Source organism: Phaenicophaeus curvirostris, chromosome 1 (genome assembly GCF_032191515.1).
Source record: "Phaenicophaeus curvirostris isolate KB17595 chromosome 1, BPBGC_Pcur_1.0, whole genome shotgun sequence".
NCBI classification, from domain to species: domain Eukaryota; kingdom Metazoa; phylum Chordata; class Aves; order Cuculiformes; family Cuculidae; genus Phaenicophaeus; species Phaenicophaeus curvirostris.
The window spans coordinates 128,970,635-128,989,944 of record NC_091392.1 but is presented as its reverse complement, the minus strand read 5'-3'; the positions used below and the strand labels follow the sequence as shown (position 1 = coordinate 128,989,944).

At 42.3% G+C, this 19,310-nt stretch overlaps 1 protein-coding gene across 3 annotated transcripts in view; it reads left to right on the top strand.

Annotated features, from left to right (window-relative positions):
* The window catches only part of NHS (NHS actin remodeling regulator), a 250,881-nt gene that overhangs the window by 221,940 nt on the left and 9,631 nt on the right, over positions 1 to 19,310 (top strand). For 2 of the 3 annotated variants that reach the window (XM_069874323.1, XM_069874341.1), the window contains exons 2-6: positions 3,061 to 3,213; positions 5,491 to 5,624; positions 13,341 to 13,403; positions 15,629 to 15,821; positions 19,086 to 19,217. In XM_069874323.1, coding sequence (XP_069730424.1) covers positions 3,061 to 3,213; positions 5,491 to 5,624; positions 13,341 to 13,403; positions 15,629 to 15,821; positions 19,086 to 19,217 — 675 coding nt within the window. The remainder of the gene's footprint in view (positions 1 to 3,060; positions 3,214 to 5,490; positions 5,625 to 13,340; positions 13,404 to 15,628; positions 15,822 to 19,085; positions 19,218 to 19,310) is intronic. The other variant, XM_069874333.1, reaches the window with a different exon arrangement.

Sequence of the window (19,310 nt, the reverse complement as noted above, 5' to 3'; positions counted from 1 at the left end):
TCTCCACCGCAGGCTGAAAACATTCATCCCCTCAATGCTTCTGTGCCAGCTCTTTTAGTTTCTATTCAGGACCGCCCTGAAAATCCACTCTGGCTTTTGAGTATTTTAAAGGACTGTTCAGTTCAGTGCATATTGTAAAATATTTCTGCTTTCTTGGTGTCAGTGGGGCATATTCCCTGACACGGCAAATCAGAGTTCCTGCAGGGAAAGGCAAGAAGATTCAGATGTGTGCTGGCTGGGGCCGTGGCACAGGATACTGTAAGCTTCTTAGTGCTCTATCTTTTGAAGATAAGCAATATATTTGTGCTTTATTTTTCTTCTGGTATAGCACTATGCACAGCTCTGTCAGGTCTGCCAGCTAAGGGAGACTTGCTGGATGGTGAAGAGGTCATGCTATTTTATCTGTGAGCAGCAAGTGTGTAGCAGAATTGTATTAGCTTGGATTCGTTTTGAAGTCTCACACAAAGTATACTAACCCAACTCCTACTCTTCCTATTTGTAAAATACTGCTGCCAAAACCAGAAGAGGTTTCTACAAGTTAAATTTTGCAGTGAAATCTATTCTAGTCTAATGAAATGTCTGAACATTTCATAAGTAGGTAAAACTTCCCTCTTGCTTATTGAGCTCTGTCACAACTACTAGAGCTGCAGTCTAGACAGTTTTTTTTCTGGGAGTAGGAAGGAACTGCTTGTGCCTGCTGTTTTATTAGCCTCCAGGGTACAATTTGTGATCATGAATACCACATATGCTCAGCAAAATAAAGAATGGGTGGGGTATCATTACTATAATTTATAAACTTTTGTCCTGAGATGAGCTTCCCAAGAAGACAGCTTGACCCAGAACAGAATCAGGGCAAGTTGCTTTGCATCTTGATACCTTGTCGGTAAAATAGACATAGTGTTTCTTTATACTCAAGGGGTAAAGGAAATGTAAAAATCAGCTCATGATAGTGAGATAGTCACCTACTGCAGTGGTGACAGACAGACAAGCCATCAGAAGCTCTGCTTGCAATTTAGCAACATTATGTTATTACAGTGCCAATAATTTAATTAATAACACCTAGAGGTTGCTGTCATTCATCCTACAACACACACCCACTCACGCTCTATCAATCATTTGTTTCCTACCCTGGTGCCGTTCCCCACACTGACATGGGCAGTTGCATGGAGCAGCACTGCGAACATACTGTAAAATGAAACCCCGCCTGCAAAAATCCACTGACCCCAAAGCAAGGCTGCTCTCTGGACGTTGAGTTCAGGGTCCCTTCGGTGGTGCTGAAGCTCTGAGACCCTGAACTTCAGAAGTCACGATATTGTACCACCACTACCATCATGACATCCACAAAGTTTTGCGAATTACATTATTTTCTTATGAAAGAAACTGTTAAGTCTGTCAGCATCCCACACGTGGCAGCATGGTTCCTGGGTTTTTCCCCTTGTGTCTACTCCCTCCTTCTTCTGCTGTACTTTTCCAGTTCCTTTCTCTTTGCAAGGCACTGATATACCTTCAGCCTGAGTGAATGTTGTTTTGCATTAAGAAACTGACAAAAACAAGAAAAAGCAAAGCATCTCCGTGAGAGAGCAGCTCTCTACATGTTGCACTGACTCTCCTTCAAAAAAGAGCAACTGCTGCAGGTTGGAGAGTGCAAAAGCACAAAAAGTAGATGAGAGCCCCAGAATGTGCTAGTTTCTTGTCTGAAGATGAAATACTGCTGCAGACATCCTGCTGCCAACCCCTTTTCTCTGGCTTGGCCTCCCCCTTAGTGGTGTCCCACAACAGCAGCATGTTCCTTTTCTTTCTCTTGTGGAAGCAACAAGGGCCCTGCTGGGCAAGGGCTGGAGGCTTTGCTTGTCTGGAGTGGTAAAAACAGTGTAAGGGAAGGGCCCGGCCACAAAATGCTGATCATCTCAGTGGGCAAGACAAATGCTGGAGAAGGGGGCTGGCACACAGACTGGGCCACTGACACTGAGTTACAAACCACTGGTGATGTTCTTCATGGAAGAGGACTGGTCATCAGCATTGCAGAGAAATGCGGTGGGACTGAAGCCACCCCTTTGCTCATGGCCTCTCTTCCAGGCTCTCCTGCCAGAGAGGGAAGATGGGATGGAGAACAAGGCCAGGGGATACTGCCCTGCTCGAGAGAGATGAGGGCAAAGGAGAGGAGCACAAGGCCAATGTTGGGACCAACCCAAGGTACACTGGCTATTTGACTTCTCATTGGGAAGGAAACCTCAGGAGGTACTTCCACCACCCTTCCTCACGTGCATCCACGACCCTGCCTGCGTCGCACTGCATTATCCTGTAAACAAAATTGCTGCAGCAACTCTCTAGCATTGTTAGAGGAGATGAACATTTGTATCAACACCTGTAGAAGAAGGAGCAAGGCCAGTGCTAGAGCTGAGGATGTGCCACGTGCTGTGCTGCATTACAGACTTCTGGAATTTCTTTGTAGAGGAATTGAAGTCTTCCTGTCCCTTAGAAGTCCTTGTCTATTAAGAGAACCTCTTTTGATGGATGACAGTTAAAGTCGCTCAGTAGGGCAGGCAGTTGCTCTCAGTCCTTATGCGCAGGAAGGCAGCGAAGTAGCAGCCTATGTCAGAAATTAGTCCTGTGTAACATGATGTAGTGAAAGAGCATACTGGCCGAGGAATGGGTAAATGGGAGACCTGTTACTCCCTCTGCCATTGCTCAAAATGTCACTGCGAGAAGATTGTGTAGCTTCTTTGCATTTTCATTTTGTTCTCTATATAATTATTACCCCTTTAGTCCACCAGCATAGTACCTTTGCATTTAACACCAACATAGTATGTTTGCATCTACTTGCCTCCACAGAGCCATTTGCAATCTGTCAGAAGGGAATGGTCTAAACGCTAAGCAGTATAGCGTGGCATGGAAACGTGGAGAATGTAATGGTCAGTTATTTGGTGGGAGGAGAGGTGCTGTAGCATCCTCAGTGTTAGTTCTTGGCACTGCTATTTCAAGTGAGAGCCTTTGCTTTTCAGCTAAGTTGATATGAGAGAACATAGGCCTCTTACCTTGTGTTCTGTTTTTATCCTACAGCTGTCTCCAACCTGGATGCAGAGAGCAAACTGAGTGTCTATTACCGAGCACCTTGGCATCAGCAAAGAAACATCTTCCTCCCCTCCACCAGACCGCCGTGTGTGGAGGAGCTGCACCACCACGCCAAGCAGCACCTGCGAGCCTTGCGCAGAGGTACGTGCTGGCCCATTGTCCAGCTCCAGTTCCATACATGTAGCACCTCTCCACAGTCTCTTCCAGGCAGCAGCAGAGTGCTCAGGCACAGGGCTATGGGCACTGGTCTCCACTGGGACGTAGGTACTCAGGCTAACAAATAAAACTGAAGAAATTCCAGAAGTAGAAAAGGCTTGTGCCTTCTTTGGCTTGTTTTTGATTACTAGAGTAGAGCTGAAAAGCACAATTTGCTTTTCCATTTTACATTCTTTGTTTATATGTTTTTCTATTTAAGTGGATATCTCTGAATTGTAAGTATGTGCAAATTCATGCTCCAGACATGAAAGGATGGAGGTATCGAGTGTTTCAACAAGTCCATATTGTCTCCCTCCACCAAACAGATGTTAAACAATGCCTCAGCTCCAGGACAGATAAGATTTAACTTCCTAAGGCCTGAAACTGGAGCCCTGTGGTAGTACAAAGTCTCCACAGAAACTGAGCTGTCTGCATGGGGTCTCCAAGCATGATACTGGAGGAGGCCTGTATCCTTCAAGGGTTGCAGTTGAAAGCGAGGTGATATCCCAGACAGCTTGGAAGGGTCAGGCAGGTGTCCCTTTCCCAGGCCAGGGAATGCCTCCTGACAGCACCTAATGATCTGAAGACCTGTCGTCTCAAAAATGGATCTCACAACACAGGGAGAGAGTGGGAGCAATTAAGGGCATAATCAGACTCCTGGATCCCTGCCATAAAGGGAATTTGCTAAGTGCAAATGTCTGTATGGTCCTACAACAGCACACTACGGGGAAGGCAACAGATGAGGAAAGGTCAGTTTTTACTGGGAACCTGACTAAGGGAAAATTCTTACGGGGAAGCATTTAACAGTAGGCAAACGAGCCTGTCTTTCTTCTGTGCCATAAGGAAGGAGAAAATCCATGCAGGTCACCCTTAAAATGTTCAGCAGCAGCCTCCTGTGTTGGAAGTGTTTTGCATCGACAGCTATCATTGCCTTGCTCATTTATTATTGTTATTGGGTTATAATAATAATAATCGACTACTCAGATCTGCAGAGCATCTGTAAGCTGGATAAAACGTGCCAATTAATTACTACATTTGAACCTCTCTACAGATTTCATAGAATAACCAGGTTGGAAGAGACCCACCGGATCATCGAGTCCAACCATTCCTATCGAACACTAAACCATGCCCCTTAGCACCTTGTCCACCCGTGCTCCTACCAGTAAGAGCAATAAAGCAAAATTGCAGTCACAGTAGTGTTGATGTAGAACAGAAGTTGGCTTTTCTGTTCTTAGCAGCTCTGCTTTGCTGTTGTCCCAGGACCAGGCTGATCTCTGCCTGCCATCTTGTGGGCAGAGGAAATCCTGACAGCAGTGTGGGAAGGCAGCTGTCAGAAAATGTCTCATCATTTTAAGGTTGCAGATCTCAGTTTTGGCAGCTTCCCATCCTCCATGTTTAACGACAGCTGTGCAGGTTCAGCAGACAGCTTGTCATATGCTACTTTATTTTATTTTCCAAATAACTGTATATATTGGAGTGAAATTATAATCTGAAATTTACCCTAAACATGTTTATTCTGTCTCAACTATTTCTTCTACCAGAATTTCATTATCTCTTTTACTTTTGAACCAGGAGTAATTAAAACTGAATGTTAGATCAGAAAACAGCTATGCTAGTAGCAAACATTGTTGGTTGGACCATAGCGAATCCATCATCCTATTCCAGCAGCACTCCATGCAAGCAGTAATGATCTGACTGTCACCTAAAATTAGAGATGGGAAGTCCAGGAGCATTCCTCCATTCACATGGAAGGTTTCGGGGACTTGGGACTGATGCTGGAAGAGGACTGAATATTGTGAGTCCATGGTGAAGGAAGACTCCTCTGGGCCTGGGGTGGAGAGAACTTGACTTTTCCAGGATGATCTCCTCCATGACAGGACACACAACTGCTGCTGCAACAATCTTCATGAGCCAATGCTCAGGAATGGTTGGACTCGATGATCCAGTGAGTCCTTTCCAACCTAGTGATTCTATGATTCTATGACCTGGTGCTGCCATGCAGCCAGGGGAGGAAATCCTACCCAGGGCTGTGTTTCCTTCTTTCCTCTCAAAGGGGTATATTTTATATGGGTAGAGTGCAAGCAGTACCAGTCAGTGGAGAAGAGGAGGACCTTCATCTTTGGAGTCCACATCCAGTTTGTGTGTCTGATGTGCTATCAGTAGAAATATTTAAATGTTTTTAACACTCACAAACACTCATGTCTTCTTTCTCATCTAAAACAGAACATCGAAGCCGAGGTGATAACAGAGAGCAAAAAGTCCAGGGCTCCATTGCTGTGGTGGCTCCCCCCTTTCCTCCCTTCCCTGCAATCTGCAGTCAAAAGAGGCACACGATAAAGGACCGGCATTTCCTACCCGTAAGTGTTTCACTACAGCTATCATACATGAACGTGTTATTAGCATTGTGGGACCTAAGTGTAACAGTGCTTCACAAGTGACCCCCTCACCACAGTTGTATACAAGACAGCTGACCTTAAAGACTGGCAGCAGCATAACTCAGTTTGCAGCTTCCAGCAGCCAGCCCCGGAGTGGACTTTTCCATTGAGAAACCTCTTATCTTCATGCATGGGCAGCACACTTACGCAGTCATTCACACACTCCTCCGCAGTCCTTGACATTCTCCGCTTCTGCTTCATGTAGCACTTCCAGGAACTTCCTGTAATTTCAGAAAGTGCTGTAATTTCAGCCTCGGCATTAGCATTGCCAGAAACCAAGAACTGAAGGTGTTTGAGTGGTTTGAGGCTTGCGTGCATACAGATAGGCTCAGCAGCACTTGTCCAGCTACAAGGAACTACGGTTTCCACCAATGTGTAGGGAGTGGTTCTGTTCTGAAGTGTGCATCTCCATGCAGTTTTTTCAGATGCTTTGTGTCTCACCTGTGTCCTTGCAGCCAGCTCAGCAGGAACTCCAGTTGAAGATCTGGTCCTGTGTGTCTGTGCTGACCCGCCACTGCTGCACTAATTTTAAATCAGTGTTTGACAATATGGTATTTATCATTGTTAAAGGAAATGCACCAGATCCAAAAGTTTAACTTTGATTGGTTTTCCCACTGCTTTCAGCAGGATGGTGGTACTTCCATGGCTCTGGACGTTTGACCCATGGAAGTGCCATAGTAGCTACATTCTGCCCCATGCTAAGAGCCATTGTGTTCCTCAAACCATTTTAAACTCCACAGGTCAGACCTGGATTTGACTTTTAAGTGATGCATGTCTAATGCCAGCCCTCAGTATAAGGATAGATTTGTCCTGCATCTGCAGGCACAGGGACATTAGCATCTACAGAGATACTAGACTTGTAAAAATCCAAATATGTTAATAGTAATCCATTATATTAACCATATGGAAATCTGATAACGCTAAAGGAGTCACAGTGTAAATCACCTGTCCAGAGACCAAAACTAGCCAGCCAGCCCATAGGAAGAGTTGTGTTTTTCATTTGAAAGCATGAAATGCATGATAAGGTTTTGATTAGTTTGACTATTTTTTTTTTGACTGCTTATCTGGATAATTTTGAGGAAAGCATCACCATCACTGCGGGCTTTGGACTGTTAAATTTTCAGGCCTTATGATTCAACTGAAAGAAGATATCTTGACGTTAAATGACAGCACAGAAAAGAGTTTGAAGACAGAAAAGAGATACAGGCTTACCTGTTTTTTCTTTCTAAGTCATCATCAATGCTAGTGCTGTTGTAGGATTGTTGAAAAGGAAAAGAGAGGTGACCCTATGTTCTGGATCAGAACTAGTTACAGATAATAGTTTGGACAGTATATTGAACGTAAGCTCTCTTAGTCACTGTCAGATGGAGAACAGGGCATATCTTTTGAAATTGCATACTCAGTGGTGAAAGGCCTGAATCTTTGCTATCTGGAAAACAAACAATATATTTTAGACATTACTTCCATCTGTGGAACACAAAATAATAATAAATAGAGAGCGACCTTCTGAGTCCTGTATTAGTTTGCAAAATTAAGTCATGTTGAATGCAGATGTCTTGGCTTTATCAGCAAGTCCACCTTTCTCTTTTCAGAAGGGGAAACACTAAGCTTTATGCCCATCCATACTGGGCCTTTTGTTCTTTGTTTGTTTTTTTTTTTTTGAAGCTGACCAGGTTCAGCATTCCCCTAAGGAAAAGCAGTCAAGAGGACCTCAGAGATTGTCATCCTATCAATTTCAAGGCTCCTGGCAATGTTCTGCTTTGGTAATTGCAAGTACTCCAAGGCCAGAGTACTACAAAGTGCCTTGACCCATTTCTTAGAGAACTCCTTGTTTGTGGGGCAACTGTAAAAAGAGAGAACAAGGCAAGATGAAGCTGCACATGAATGCTCTGTCTGGCAGGAGGTTAATCACAGATTTTTACAAGACACTGCAACAATGAATAGCTAATTGATATTGCTCCAGCCTTCATGGCTTAATGATATCACTACAAGAGGAAGCTGAGATTGCTGTTATTGGCTAGCTTGCCCTTTTGGCATAAGCTTTTTGACATGTGCAAATGTGTATCTGCTTCAGAGGCTGTTAGTAATGTTTGATATCTGATTCCAGTTGATTTTATCATCTATTTTTTAATGAAATAAAGATGTTAAATCCCACAAGAATTTTTATTCATGGCATAGCAGTCTGTTCTGTATTCCACTTTTCTGATGCATTGGAAAGGTATTGGTGAAAGCAATACTAAATAATAAATGCCCCTTTTTGTTATTGTTATAAATTCAAAAAGTGATCAAGGAGAACCCGGGAAATTTTTAAAAGTTAGAGCATCTGACTTTTCCAAACTGACCATCTAAGTTAAACACATGAAATAAGTGGCTTGATTTTGAGAAATGTTCACATTATCAATGTGAAGGACTAGGAGAACTATCACTACTGAAAGCTTCTGCAAAATAGGTGACCTATGTCTGAGACCAGCCAAGGCTTACATATTCGTACATTATGGCTGCTGGGTTTTTTGCTACCAATTAGGTGACTATGAGCTTTTCCGAAGATTTGCATATTGTATAGTCAACCTAGAAAAAATCAACCACAACACTTTTCACTTTTAAGCATGACTATTTTTACAGGGCAGAAGATGCCAAAGTCACATAATTTCCAAGAAAGACCAAATGAATTCAAGTCCAAAGCAACTAATGCCAGTGTAAATGGCTCTGGAGGGACATTTTGGACTGTTCCATAATAAGGTCACTTTGTCACGGAGAAGCAGAGAACTAGAAATTAGATAGGGTATTTTGTGTCCCAGGCAAGACAAGTTTGGAATCAGCTTCATAGTCTACTCTTGTTATTGGAACTGCCCTAATTTGTCTGCTGGAAGGTCCACTTAGCCCAGATGCCAGAAGGGGATCCTTCAGGAAAAAGAATAAGAACAGGGCATGGTTTATGCTGTCTTTTGTCACATGATTTGTCCTTCCAGTTTCATACAGAAATAGGTTACAGAGCTCTTGAGCCAGAGATTAAACACAGAATAATAGCCACCAAGGAACCTGTCTGTGTTGTTTTTGAGACTTGTTTAATCTATTTTTATCAACCTTTGGCCTCAGCTGCATTCTGTGAAAATAACTTTAACAATCTATATGAAAATGTAAATTTGTTTGTTTCCAGATGCCTCATAATTCCATTGCATCTCTTCTAGTTTTTATACTGTGAGAAAGAGAGAGCATTGCTTCCACATCCCCTTTCTCCATGCACCTCCTGGTTTTGCAGACATGATTTTACTTTCTTATCCATCCCAGTCATTCATCTGTAAAGCTGAAAAACTCTAGCATAGCTAGTCTCTCTACACAGGAGAACTATACAACCAAACATATTCATAAGTATCACTCATTCATGTATTTTTGCCAATGGGAAAAAAAATAATAATCACAGGAGAGTACGAGGAAGCTATGGACTTGGGAAAATCAGGGAAATATTCCTTACACATGTTCCCATGACAACCTTGCCTGTAGCACTGCTGAGGCCCATCACTGAGTGTGAAGATGCTGTGTCATTCCGACTGCATTTCAACCTTCTCTTTCATTTTCTCTGCATTTTTAGTTTCTCTAGTTTCCCCAAGTCCATCCATCCAGACTCCAATATTTCAGTACTCAAGTTCAGGATGTGATGGGATCACACTTTCTCTACCCCCTTGTGGCACAATTGGTATAATAAAACAAGGGAGGTGGAGCAAGGAAGCCCTACTATTTGGAAGTTCACACTCACCATTGAACAAAGTTCAGTGTCAGTTTGTTTGTAATCTGAGCAGAAATCTGAGGGACAAGAAGCAGGAGGTTGTTTTCCAGCCAGGATTTGCCTCTTCCTGAGTCCTCAGCTAGAGCAAATGTGAAGAGAAAATAATACATCAGGTAATTCTATTCCATCTCCCTGACATTTAAAAAATATTCCCTGTGGTCTGCCTTAGCATGCTTTGCACAGCAAAGGGAAACACAACTGAATGTTCTAACCTTCACTTTGTTTTGTGCTGAAGCCATACAAAGCCTCTGAAAAAATAACTGAGTTAAGAGCCAGGCATGAGTTGGACTATGCATTTTCTATGTGCAAATAGTGCCTGTAGCTGTTAGAAATAAAACCTACCTGGCGTTATTTGTCAGAATGAACTTGTTTACACTATTTGTGCAATAAGCAGAAAACCTACTACCCTGCATTGTGGGATGATTATTTTGTACTTTTGTCTGCTGGAATGCCATGTGTGGTATGACTTCTATCAGAAAACATGTGGGTTTTTGTCTTTACCTTGTCAAAACATTGGAGCAGTACATTAATCATTAAAGAATTGCCAGTACTTCAGCAAATCACATCTGTGATGCTCCAAAAGAGAAGAAAACACCCACAAGAAGATAAAACAAAAACTTGAGAAGACTGAAATATATAGAAGTAGAAATGCTGGGAGCAGACAGGTGAGCAGGGCGGTGTTTTGCAGCAAAAATAGCATGGTCAGAAATATTTCTATTGTTTTCTCTTCAGCATCAATTGACTGCATAGGAAACCTGCTCTGTAGGTACAAATGTTAATTCTAATTAAGTAGTCAACAGTGCTCTGAAAACACTGGAAAGGTGGTATTTTTAGTAATTCTTCTCCTTATCAGACCTTTATTTTTTCCACCATGTAAATCAATACAATTTTCTTGAACTCTTGTGACTTAACGAAGTAGCAAGCTTTCCATTTCACAGGCAGAGACACAGTGTCAGGGAGGTTTCACCCAGGGCCACAGGAGAAGTCAGTACTCAATTCATGTAAATTTGGGATTGAACACAAGTTCACGCTTATTCTGCATGATACCTCTCAGGAGTGCAAATGTTTGCTTTCAAAGATGAAGTAAGGATGTACTGTTAATAAGTACATATTATTTCTGTGCTCCTGCAGGGTGAAAGCATCCTTCATATTTTCTCTTTGCTGTTGGAAATGGACCACATATGAAACTTGCAGACACTTGAAGCTACATGCTAGTGCTCTGCTTGGGTGCATGTCACCTACTTTATTCATAAGGTCCTCCTGGGAAGTGCTACAGAATCCTTAAGTCAGAAATAATACTTAGCTCTCATACTTTTTACTAGCTGCAACTTTTAGGCAGCAGAAGATAAAAATAATCCTCTGGAAAATGTTATTGTGCTGCTAGCCACCTCCTGCCCTCACCAAGGCTGTGTTAGCAGTGCCAGCACTGGCTCTGTGCTGCTGAGGGTTATGACCCAGCCACCAAGATGTTCTTCAAGGTAACTCTTTGCCTGCATGGTCAAACACAGCTGAGGAGGGGGAAGAATTGACTCAGCCATGCCTAAATTCAACAACCAAGTTGAGGTTAAATGCTCTTGGTGAGTCTTTAGCATTCTCAAGACATCTTGAATTAGCTGAAGAAAAATTATTTCTTTGTTCCTGGGTTTACATTTTTCCCCTCCCCACTGTGTTCAATATACCCTGTGTGCCACCTTTGAAACTCCAGTATCTCCTGTAATGGTATCACTGTAAGCAAGGTACTTGATTTAATGCTAATTATGCTTCTTGCACTAGTCCTTCTTTAAGTCATGAAGATCCTGAACAACAGTGGCATCTCAAAGCTTTGGAGAGTGGAGAACAGAAGATGGGCTTAAGTGGCATTTTTGTCCTATTACTGGCCCACTCATTTCTTTCTCCAAATCCCAGCTCTGGGGCAATAAATGGGACAGGCCCATATATTGCCAGCTGGCAAGGCTGTCAACTGCTAAATTGCTTCTTTGCCACTGCACTGGTGGGGTTTAAGATTTTTAATTCACTGAAAGGGTGAATTGTGTGCCTTGAGTTAGGTACCTGCAAGTAATGCTAGGCTCTGCCTAGAATTAGTGGGAGGAGCGTTCAAGGAGCACTTCATCTCGCCTTGAGTTAAGTGCTGAAGGAAGGTGAGCTGAATTGCTCTGTGGCAATGCCTCTTTCTTTTTCTCTGTGGGGGAAGCCTTCTTGACTAATTCAGAGTTGGACATCTGAATTTTTGCTGTAGTGCACAGAAACCAAAGACTTCACACCAAAGAGCACTGAAGAGTCTGATCACATGCATATGCAACCAAGATTTTTACTGTAAAGCAGTTTCATGAGCACAATGGCACCTCTGCAACTGAAATCAATGCAGGAGCTCTGAGATGAAGATGCTCACATTTGTCAGTGACTGCAGAATAAATACCTATTCCAGCAATTACACACCAGTTTGGTTTCAAAGCAATCTTAGACGATTAAAGAAAAATGCCTATTTAAAGTACTTTGGCTTTGTATTTAACAGATTTATTATCACCGTTGCTGTTTGCCAAGCACACCCACACAAAAGAAATTCACTTTGAAAACTGCCTAACTGCAGATTTGCCCATCAGACCAGAATAGCCTTGGGTATATAGTAATAATTTTCTGCTTAATTATGTGTTTATTCAGGATATTTAGAGATATTGTGGTCTTCTAAGTGAATAAGAACATTTGAAGAGCAGCAGCCTCCTCTACCTCCTCATTGTCAAGGTGTCAAGATGTTGTGGCTGCTGCTACATCTCAGTGTGCCATGGCTGCTTGTCAGTGGACACTGTATGGGAAGAGGCAGTAGGTGACCTCAGGACCCCTTGGAGAGGTAGCAGTGCCACAGGCTTTCTCAGGAGCACCACTGTGACAGCAGGAGAAGAAATTTTTCCAGTCACCTCCACTTTCATCCTACCTCTTTATGGCAGGAAACTACCTAGGAAGTTTGTCCTGCCATGCTTAAACAGGGACCTGAGACTTCAGCACATCAAATGATGGCAGTGGGTACACATAACCAAATGGAAATAACAACTCCCACCAAACACACGTGCCAGAGTTTTCCTGTATGATCAGCAGAACTGTTTTCTTTATCTCCTTTTTTATTTTATTTCCTGTTTCAAAAGAAGTCATCCTTCACTCCTTGGTTTTGAAAACAGGACATTGGAACAAACAAACCAGAGCTTCTGACAGAAGAGGATTTCAGAGGTGCAGACGTTCAGTGACACCCAGGACATGTTTGGCATCATAAAAAGTGACAAAAAGCCAGTTGACCATTGTCATTACGACACAATGAATGCAAACTTAGAAATGTAATGATAACATCAGAAAACCTTAGCAATCAATGTTTTTGATAAATCACCCATAAGACCAGGATTATTAATATCCATTGCTTAAACACCTCATGCAAAAAAGTTCACTTATATTATGAAATAGATAGTTTATAATGTAATTGGATAAGTACCTTACACTGCTTCAGCTCCAGGCAGTACACAATTTGAGTTACCAAATCAATACAAGGCATTCTTGGGACAATTTAAGCATGTCTGTATGAGGAAGTTGAAACAATTTCACTGCATTTTTGTCTAATCTTAGTAAGCAAAATCAGCACAGACTTCACAGAGATCCAAACCTCTCTGTGAGCGCAGCTGCTTGAGCTACATTTTGTACTGAGTAGTTTGTTCTGGGGAGCAAACCCTTCAGTATGAGATAGCGTAGAAATCTCAGCTCGTTTTGCCTTTGATGCTACTTTATCCAGAAAACAAATTATTTGCTTTTACCAGAAATGTTTTGTGCATGTTTTTAATTTTAATTATTTTTTTTTTTACATTTCATGTTTATAGTTTAACAGCACCCGTTCGCCCTCCCCAATTGAGTGTTGCCACATGACCCCCTGGAGTAGAAAGGTACTGGAAAAACAAGCAATCCTCCACTAACAGCCCTGTCTCACTCTTCTCCCTTCCAGATCCTAACCCTTCCTCTTGCTTGCTTTTCACTTGCTAACTTTACTGCGCTAAAAGAAGTCTTTTCTGTTTTTCTCATGTCAATAAGACACTATGATGACTTTTTTATTTCATCTCTCTTTCATTCTTCACCTTGGATGGGTTTCAGGAGTTTGTGGCCGTGAGGCTGCTTCCTCTTATCCTGTCTTTTAAAAGGCCTGAATGGGGACAAACTCAATAGCATTAGCAATTACATTTCATTCTCTTGCAATGTTTTTGCAGAACTGCTCTTCTTCTTCTTCTTTTTTTTTTTTTTTTTGTATAAATGGTAAGAAATTGTTCAGGCAATGCCAGCACGACAGCAGGTATTTATTCTCTGGCCATTTGGTGATGGCAGCGTTTGAGAGGAGGAGCTCTGGCAGCCAGGGTCACTTCGCCTGCTTTGTCCAGCGCTTCATTGTCATCCAGGGGAGGAATTGGCAACAAATGCAGTCGCCGTGTGTGTGTGTGTCAGTGTGTCCATGCGTGTGTGCAAGGGTTTGGGGTTTTTTTGCATGCATGCATCAAACTTTTGGGAGGGGGGAGTTACCTAGGAAACAAAGTCTTTTGTGCTTGAAGTTTATATGAGCTATTCACGTCTGCTGGGGATCGGCACAAAAGCTGCAGGCAGAAAGGAGGCTGCTATGTTTGACTGAAATCCTACGTGGGAAAAAGGGGTTTTCTGCAGGCGGGAGGAGAAGGAAACATGTTGTCTTGGGCCTGGGGGTGCCGCGGGAGGTGACGCTGGTGAGGTAAGTTAAGTGTCCTCCGACAGTTTAAATAGTAGTTGCTGAGTTAAGATCTTGAATGCTTTTGGGGCTGGGGCATAAATGCTGTTTGGCAAGCTTGAGACAGTTAATTCCTCTGGGATTTGTGAGTAGCCTGGGTGGAGGGGTGGCAGAAGTACAATGGCAGCCCGAGTGTGATCTTGCCGGTGTTCAACACCCACATGCTCAACACCCTGCCGAGGAGCCAGAGAGCAATATTTTCACCATGTTTGCTACCGAAACTAAAACTAGCAAATGAATTGCAAACAGCAGGCATGAAGGGGAAGGATGGTAGCTAAGCAGCTGGGAATTCAGGACTGAAGAGAAAGTCAATCTGAAATGGATTACGCTTCATTTTTAAAAACTGAGAGGCAGATGGACAACCTGGGCTAGTTGAAAAGTTGTCACAGTTTATAGAAGAATACATTAATGCAAAAAGGGAGGGAAATTGGGCAGGAAAATAAAAAGGTAAGTGTTCCTACTATCCATCCCTTCCAAACAAAACAAAAACTTTTTTTTGCAAACAAAGAGATCCCCAAACCCAAGTTGGTAGCCAGCTCTACAGAAAAACATGCTTAGTTTATTTCTCTTTTACTAGATGAAATCATAGCAACTTTGAAAGACAGGGTGTTGTTGGGGGATTTGTTATTTATTCCAAAAGAAAACAAAGGATCTCTCTTCCTTCCATATGGTTTCCTTTTCCCTTCATTTCATTATCTTCTGTATCTAGCGCTTCTTGTAGCATGCTGTAAAAATATGCATAGGTTTCTAAATAACTCCTTGAATTTCTTCTGGTGGCAGCTAATCTTCTCTTTGGCCACTGTCCTCCTGGTGATATTAATGCTCGTCCTTCCCACCACTGCATAGCTGTTGGGTGGCTGTGACTTTGGTCTGTTCATAGTCTGAGTTTGTAAAAATGAAATGCAAATGGTTTTCTGAAGTACAGAGGGGTCTCCTTCAAACCTTTGGGCCTTCTGATGTTTGTCCTTAAGTGAATGGTTACATGGGGCCAGTCATCACTAATAATCAGCAGACTCAGATGTCCAAAAGGTTATGGATGCAATTGGGGCCCACGTGTCTAACACTGATGGTAATCGAGGGCTTGCTTGCAATGGCTACCCGCAAATGCAGGACATACTCCTTCTGATGGAGGAGATGTCCTGTAACTGTCACTGTGAATACACTAACTTGTTTATAGTATTTTGAACTATTTTTCTCCTCTTAGCAGGGTGTTATTTTTCCAGCCTGTGCCGTGTGACTTAGCTAGAGCGGTTCTTCTTTGCATCCCTGTAATTGATTTCTGATCTCTGTGTCTGCTTTGTTTCAAAATTAGCCTTGTGTGCCTGAGTGGGAGACACTGATTTTGAATGTATTCATTTGCAGTCCCATCCACCAGAGGACGAAGATACAGATGTCATGTTAGGGCAGAGGCCGAAAAATCCAATACATAATATCCCTTCTACACTGGATAAACAAACCAATTGGAGTAAAGCACTACCTCTCCCAACTCCAGAGGAGAAAATGAAACAAGATGCCCAAGTGATTTCTTCTTGCATTATCCCCATCAATGTCACTGGTACAAATCTCTTCTATTTCTTTTTGTATTTATTGCATGGTTCAAGGGAAGTCAAGTACTTATTTTGTTTAACCTATTTGAAGTCATGGGATTGTGCAGTCTGTGGGCAAAGACCCTAGCTTGAGGATTTAGTTTCTGGAAGACAGTGGGCTAAATTCATCCCTCATGCGTGGCCGCTGGAGTCACTGAAGCTGCATCTAGGACTAATTTGGGCCACATTTTTTGGAGTCACATTAAACAGTGTAATGTAACACTGGTTCCCTGTGTAAACAATGTACTTTCGTTGTGTATGTAACCTACAGTCTGTATTTACAAAGACCTCAAATAACTTTTTGAATGTAGCTGACTGAGATAATGCAGAAAGCCACCAAAATTAATCATATGATTATCATGTGTAGCAGGAGAAGAGAAACTAGGGAATGCAGGCTACTATTTGCAATGCTTTAAACATTTGAGGCATGGCTGTGTAGCATGCAAACCATCGCTCTGAGATCTCTTTACATGCAGCTATGCTGAAGGTATAGTAATGGCATTTTCTTTTACTTATATAACATTTGGATAAATTTGGCTAGATTTATTTGAAAGATAATTTGCTTATAGAAGCAGCACGTATATAATTTATTAAATGTGATAGATGCCTTATTTCCAGAATAAAAAATCAGGCTGTTTTTCTCTTTCTCTTTTTCTCTTTCTCTCCTTCCAGAGGGCTATGGTAAACATAAAGTTGATCTGAATTTTCCTCAATAATATTTTGCACCAGGTTTTGATTAATGTAACAGCATAAAGTGGGCTCACTTCCATGGTTATAGAATTGGATACAAACAATCGGGAAAAAAGCAGGGAGTTTTCAGTTAGCCTTCATTTCCTAGCAAAAATATTTGTATTTAATTCTATTTTCCTGGTAACTAGGTGGGTAGGGGGGAGGTCATAGCCCCTCACATCCCATTGCTCTTTCCTGTGTCTACCAGTGGTGCCCAACCTTCCTGCAAGACAGGCTGCGGGGTTCACCATGATGCTGGGGAGGACTGTGTGCCCACAGTCCAGCTTCAGCCCCCAGCCAAGGGGTTCTGGGGTTTTTGACTTTGCAGTACATCTATCCTATAGTGTGACAGTGATGAGTCCCCCATCTGCTCCTCCATCAGCTGCATGAATCCTCCTGGTCATGACAAGGCAGTCCTAGTTCCCCTCTGCCCCAGCAGCGAGGTGACACCAATCAGTGCCTCCAGCTCTGCCTGCCCAGGGAGGTGGCAGCCAGAAGCGGTGTCCCCACACTGCGACAGTGCTTCTGGCCAGCCAGGGTCTTGTGGGAGGAAATCCAGCTGGCCAGCAGTGCTGCCGGCATAGACCCCGCTCGGCAGCAGGTTGGAAGCTGGCTGGTCAAGGTCACAGGTTGGGCACTGCCAATAGAAATCCCGGTGGAATGTCATAGATAGCGTGGCACTTTTCCACAAGGTAAATCTGGTCTTAAAACAATGCTCTTACTATAATAAAGACAGTATAGGACCCTAGCTGGTGTAGGCTTTCTAAATGGCTAATGTCACCTAATGCAGTTCAGAGGAGAGGTAGGTCTGGGACCAATGTTAACTTTTCCAGTAATAGCCATTTTTGCCTAGACTCCACCTGCCATACATTGGAACCAAATTTCCACTGATCAGTTTTACCGATCAAGAATGGTATGTAATCTTCTGGATGTTTATGTGTATCATTCTCATTAGCACTAATGGGAATAATTTGTATGCGTCACGGGGAGGATATACCCGCTTCCACTTTCCTCTCGGAGATGATCCCCGTGCATCTGGCACACAGAGCATGTTTGGCTAATTCACAGTTGCTGGAAAAACAGCAATGCTGATTGATTTTTCATTTCAAAGAGTTTGCTTTCAGTTCTCTGGTTTTGGTTTGTTTTTTTTTTAAGCTTCTCCCAACCCTGAGAAATGTTCACTTTTTTGAAAATGACTGTTGTTGGAGTTTATGGCACTTTCGTTCCATATTAAAGAAAGTTCTTCCTCTGCTTATTCCAGGGGCATTGGTGGTTACAGGACATCTGTCTGAAGCCTCTATTTCACTGTAGTAGATTTCAAGAAGAACTTTTACAAGAAAGTTACTTTTTAATGTTTTACATTGTTATGTAGTGTAATATGTATGTGTATGTCTGTGTATAATTATGTTCTTTATAATTATACGCTATTAAAATAGAGTTCCTTATCAGGTTTTTTTTTTTCTCTTTTGTTTGGCTTAGTTTGTTCATTTTTCTTAAGATTACAAACCACTGTACCAGTGATCCTTATGTTAGTGTTATTATGGACCTGGCACTGTTTTTCCAACCTGTCCCACATCAACTTTAGAGAGCATGAGTGTATAGTTCTGTAAAAAGCCAGCACAGGTCTTCTGACGGGCATCCTTTTAACTTTATTTTGACAACACGGTGTAGAAAACAAAGTGGAAGATGCTTCCCTGTGCTAATGCCATGGAAACATAAAGGAAACGAGTTCTCGCCTATTGTGTATGACATTGGTCATAAGTGCCCCTGTGAACTCAGGTTCCTAAATCCAAACTAAGGATCTCAATTGATTGCGTGATCTGATTCCCACAGTGAACTCCCACACATCCCACTGTGTGCTGAGCACTTGTGAAAATTGGACCACTTACTGATGCACACAAATAAATAGCAGCTGCCTGTTCATGTCATCCTTGGCCATGAGTGATTATCATGAAGAATGCTCTCTAAACTTGCACAGGGACTTGGCCCCATTTAGCTGTCTCCTTCCTTTTTGAAATGTTAACCCTCTTGGCATATTGGTCTCCTAAGAAGTGCCCAACTACTGCAATATGGTGTTATAACCTTAAATTGTATTCTTACGCTTAGTTGCTTAAAAGTCAGTCAGGCTATAGCTGAACAGATTACTCTTTGCAGACAAGTTACTGTCATTGTTCCTATGACATATGGATAAATAGCCATAAGAAAGATGCCCTGTTACCTAGAGCTCTCAACTCTGTTTTCCTTCCTGATTTTCTTTTCTTTTCTGTTTTTTTTTTCTTTTTGTACTCCTTCTGTTCCTTTTGGCAGACCAGGCTGCTGAGGGGGAGCTGGAATTAGATGTAAAACTGTGATATACTGTGATATAATTTACATAAGAGGTACATAAGGGCTCCCTTATGTTTATTCACAGGATTTATCCAAACTCACATACCTCCACTGTGTTCCAGCCATGAAAATTTGTTTACTATTTCTAAAGGCTAATGAGACCTATTTATGGGTTGCAGGAGTTGGTTTTGACAGAGAGGCTAGCATACGCTGCTCTCTTGTTCATTCACAATCTGTACTACAGCGGAGACGAAAGTTGAGGAGGAGGAAAACCATCTCTGGCATCCCCAGAAGAGTGCAACAAGAAATAGGTGTAGTATAAATACAAATCTTCCGTAGATAGCTTTCTAACCAACTTAAATTGCAGGGTTTTGAACTGGGAGCCAGCCTTCCAAAGAAATGAA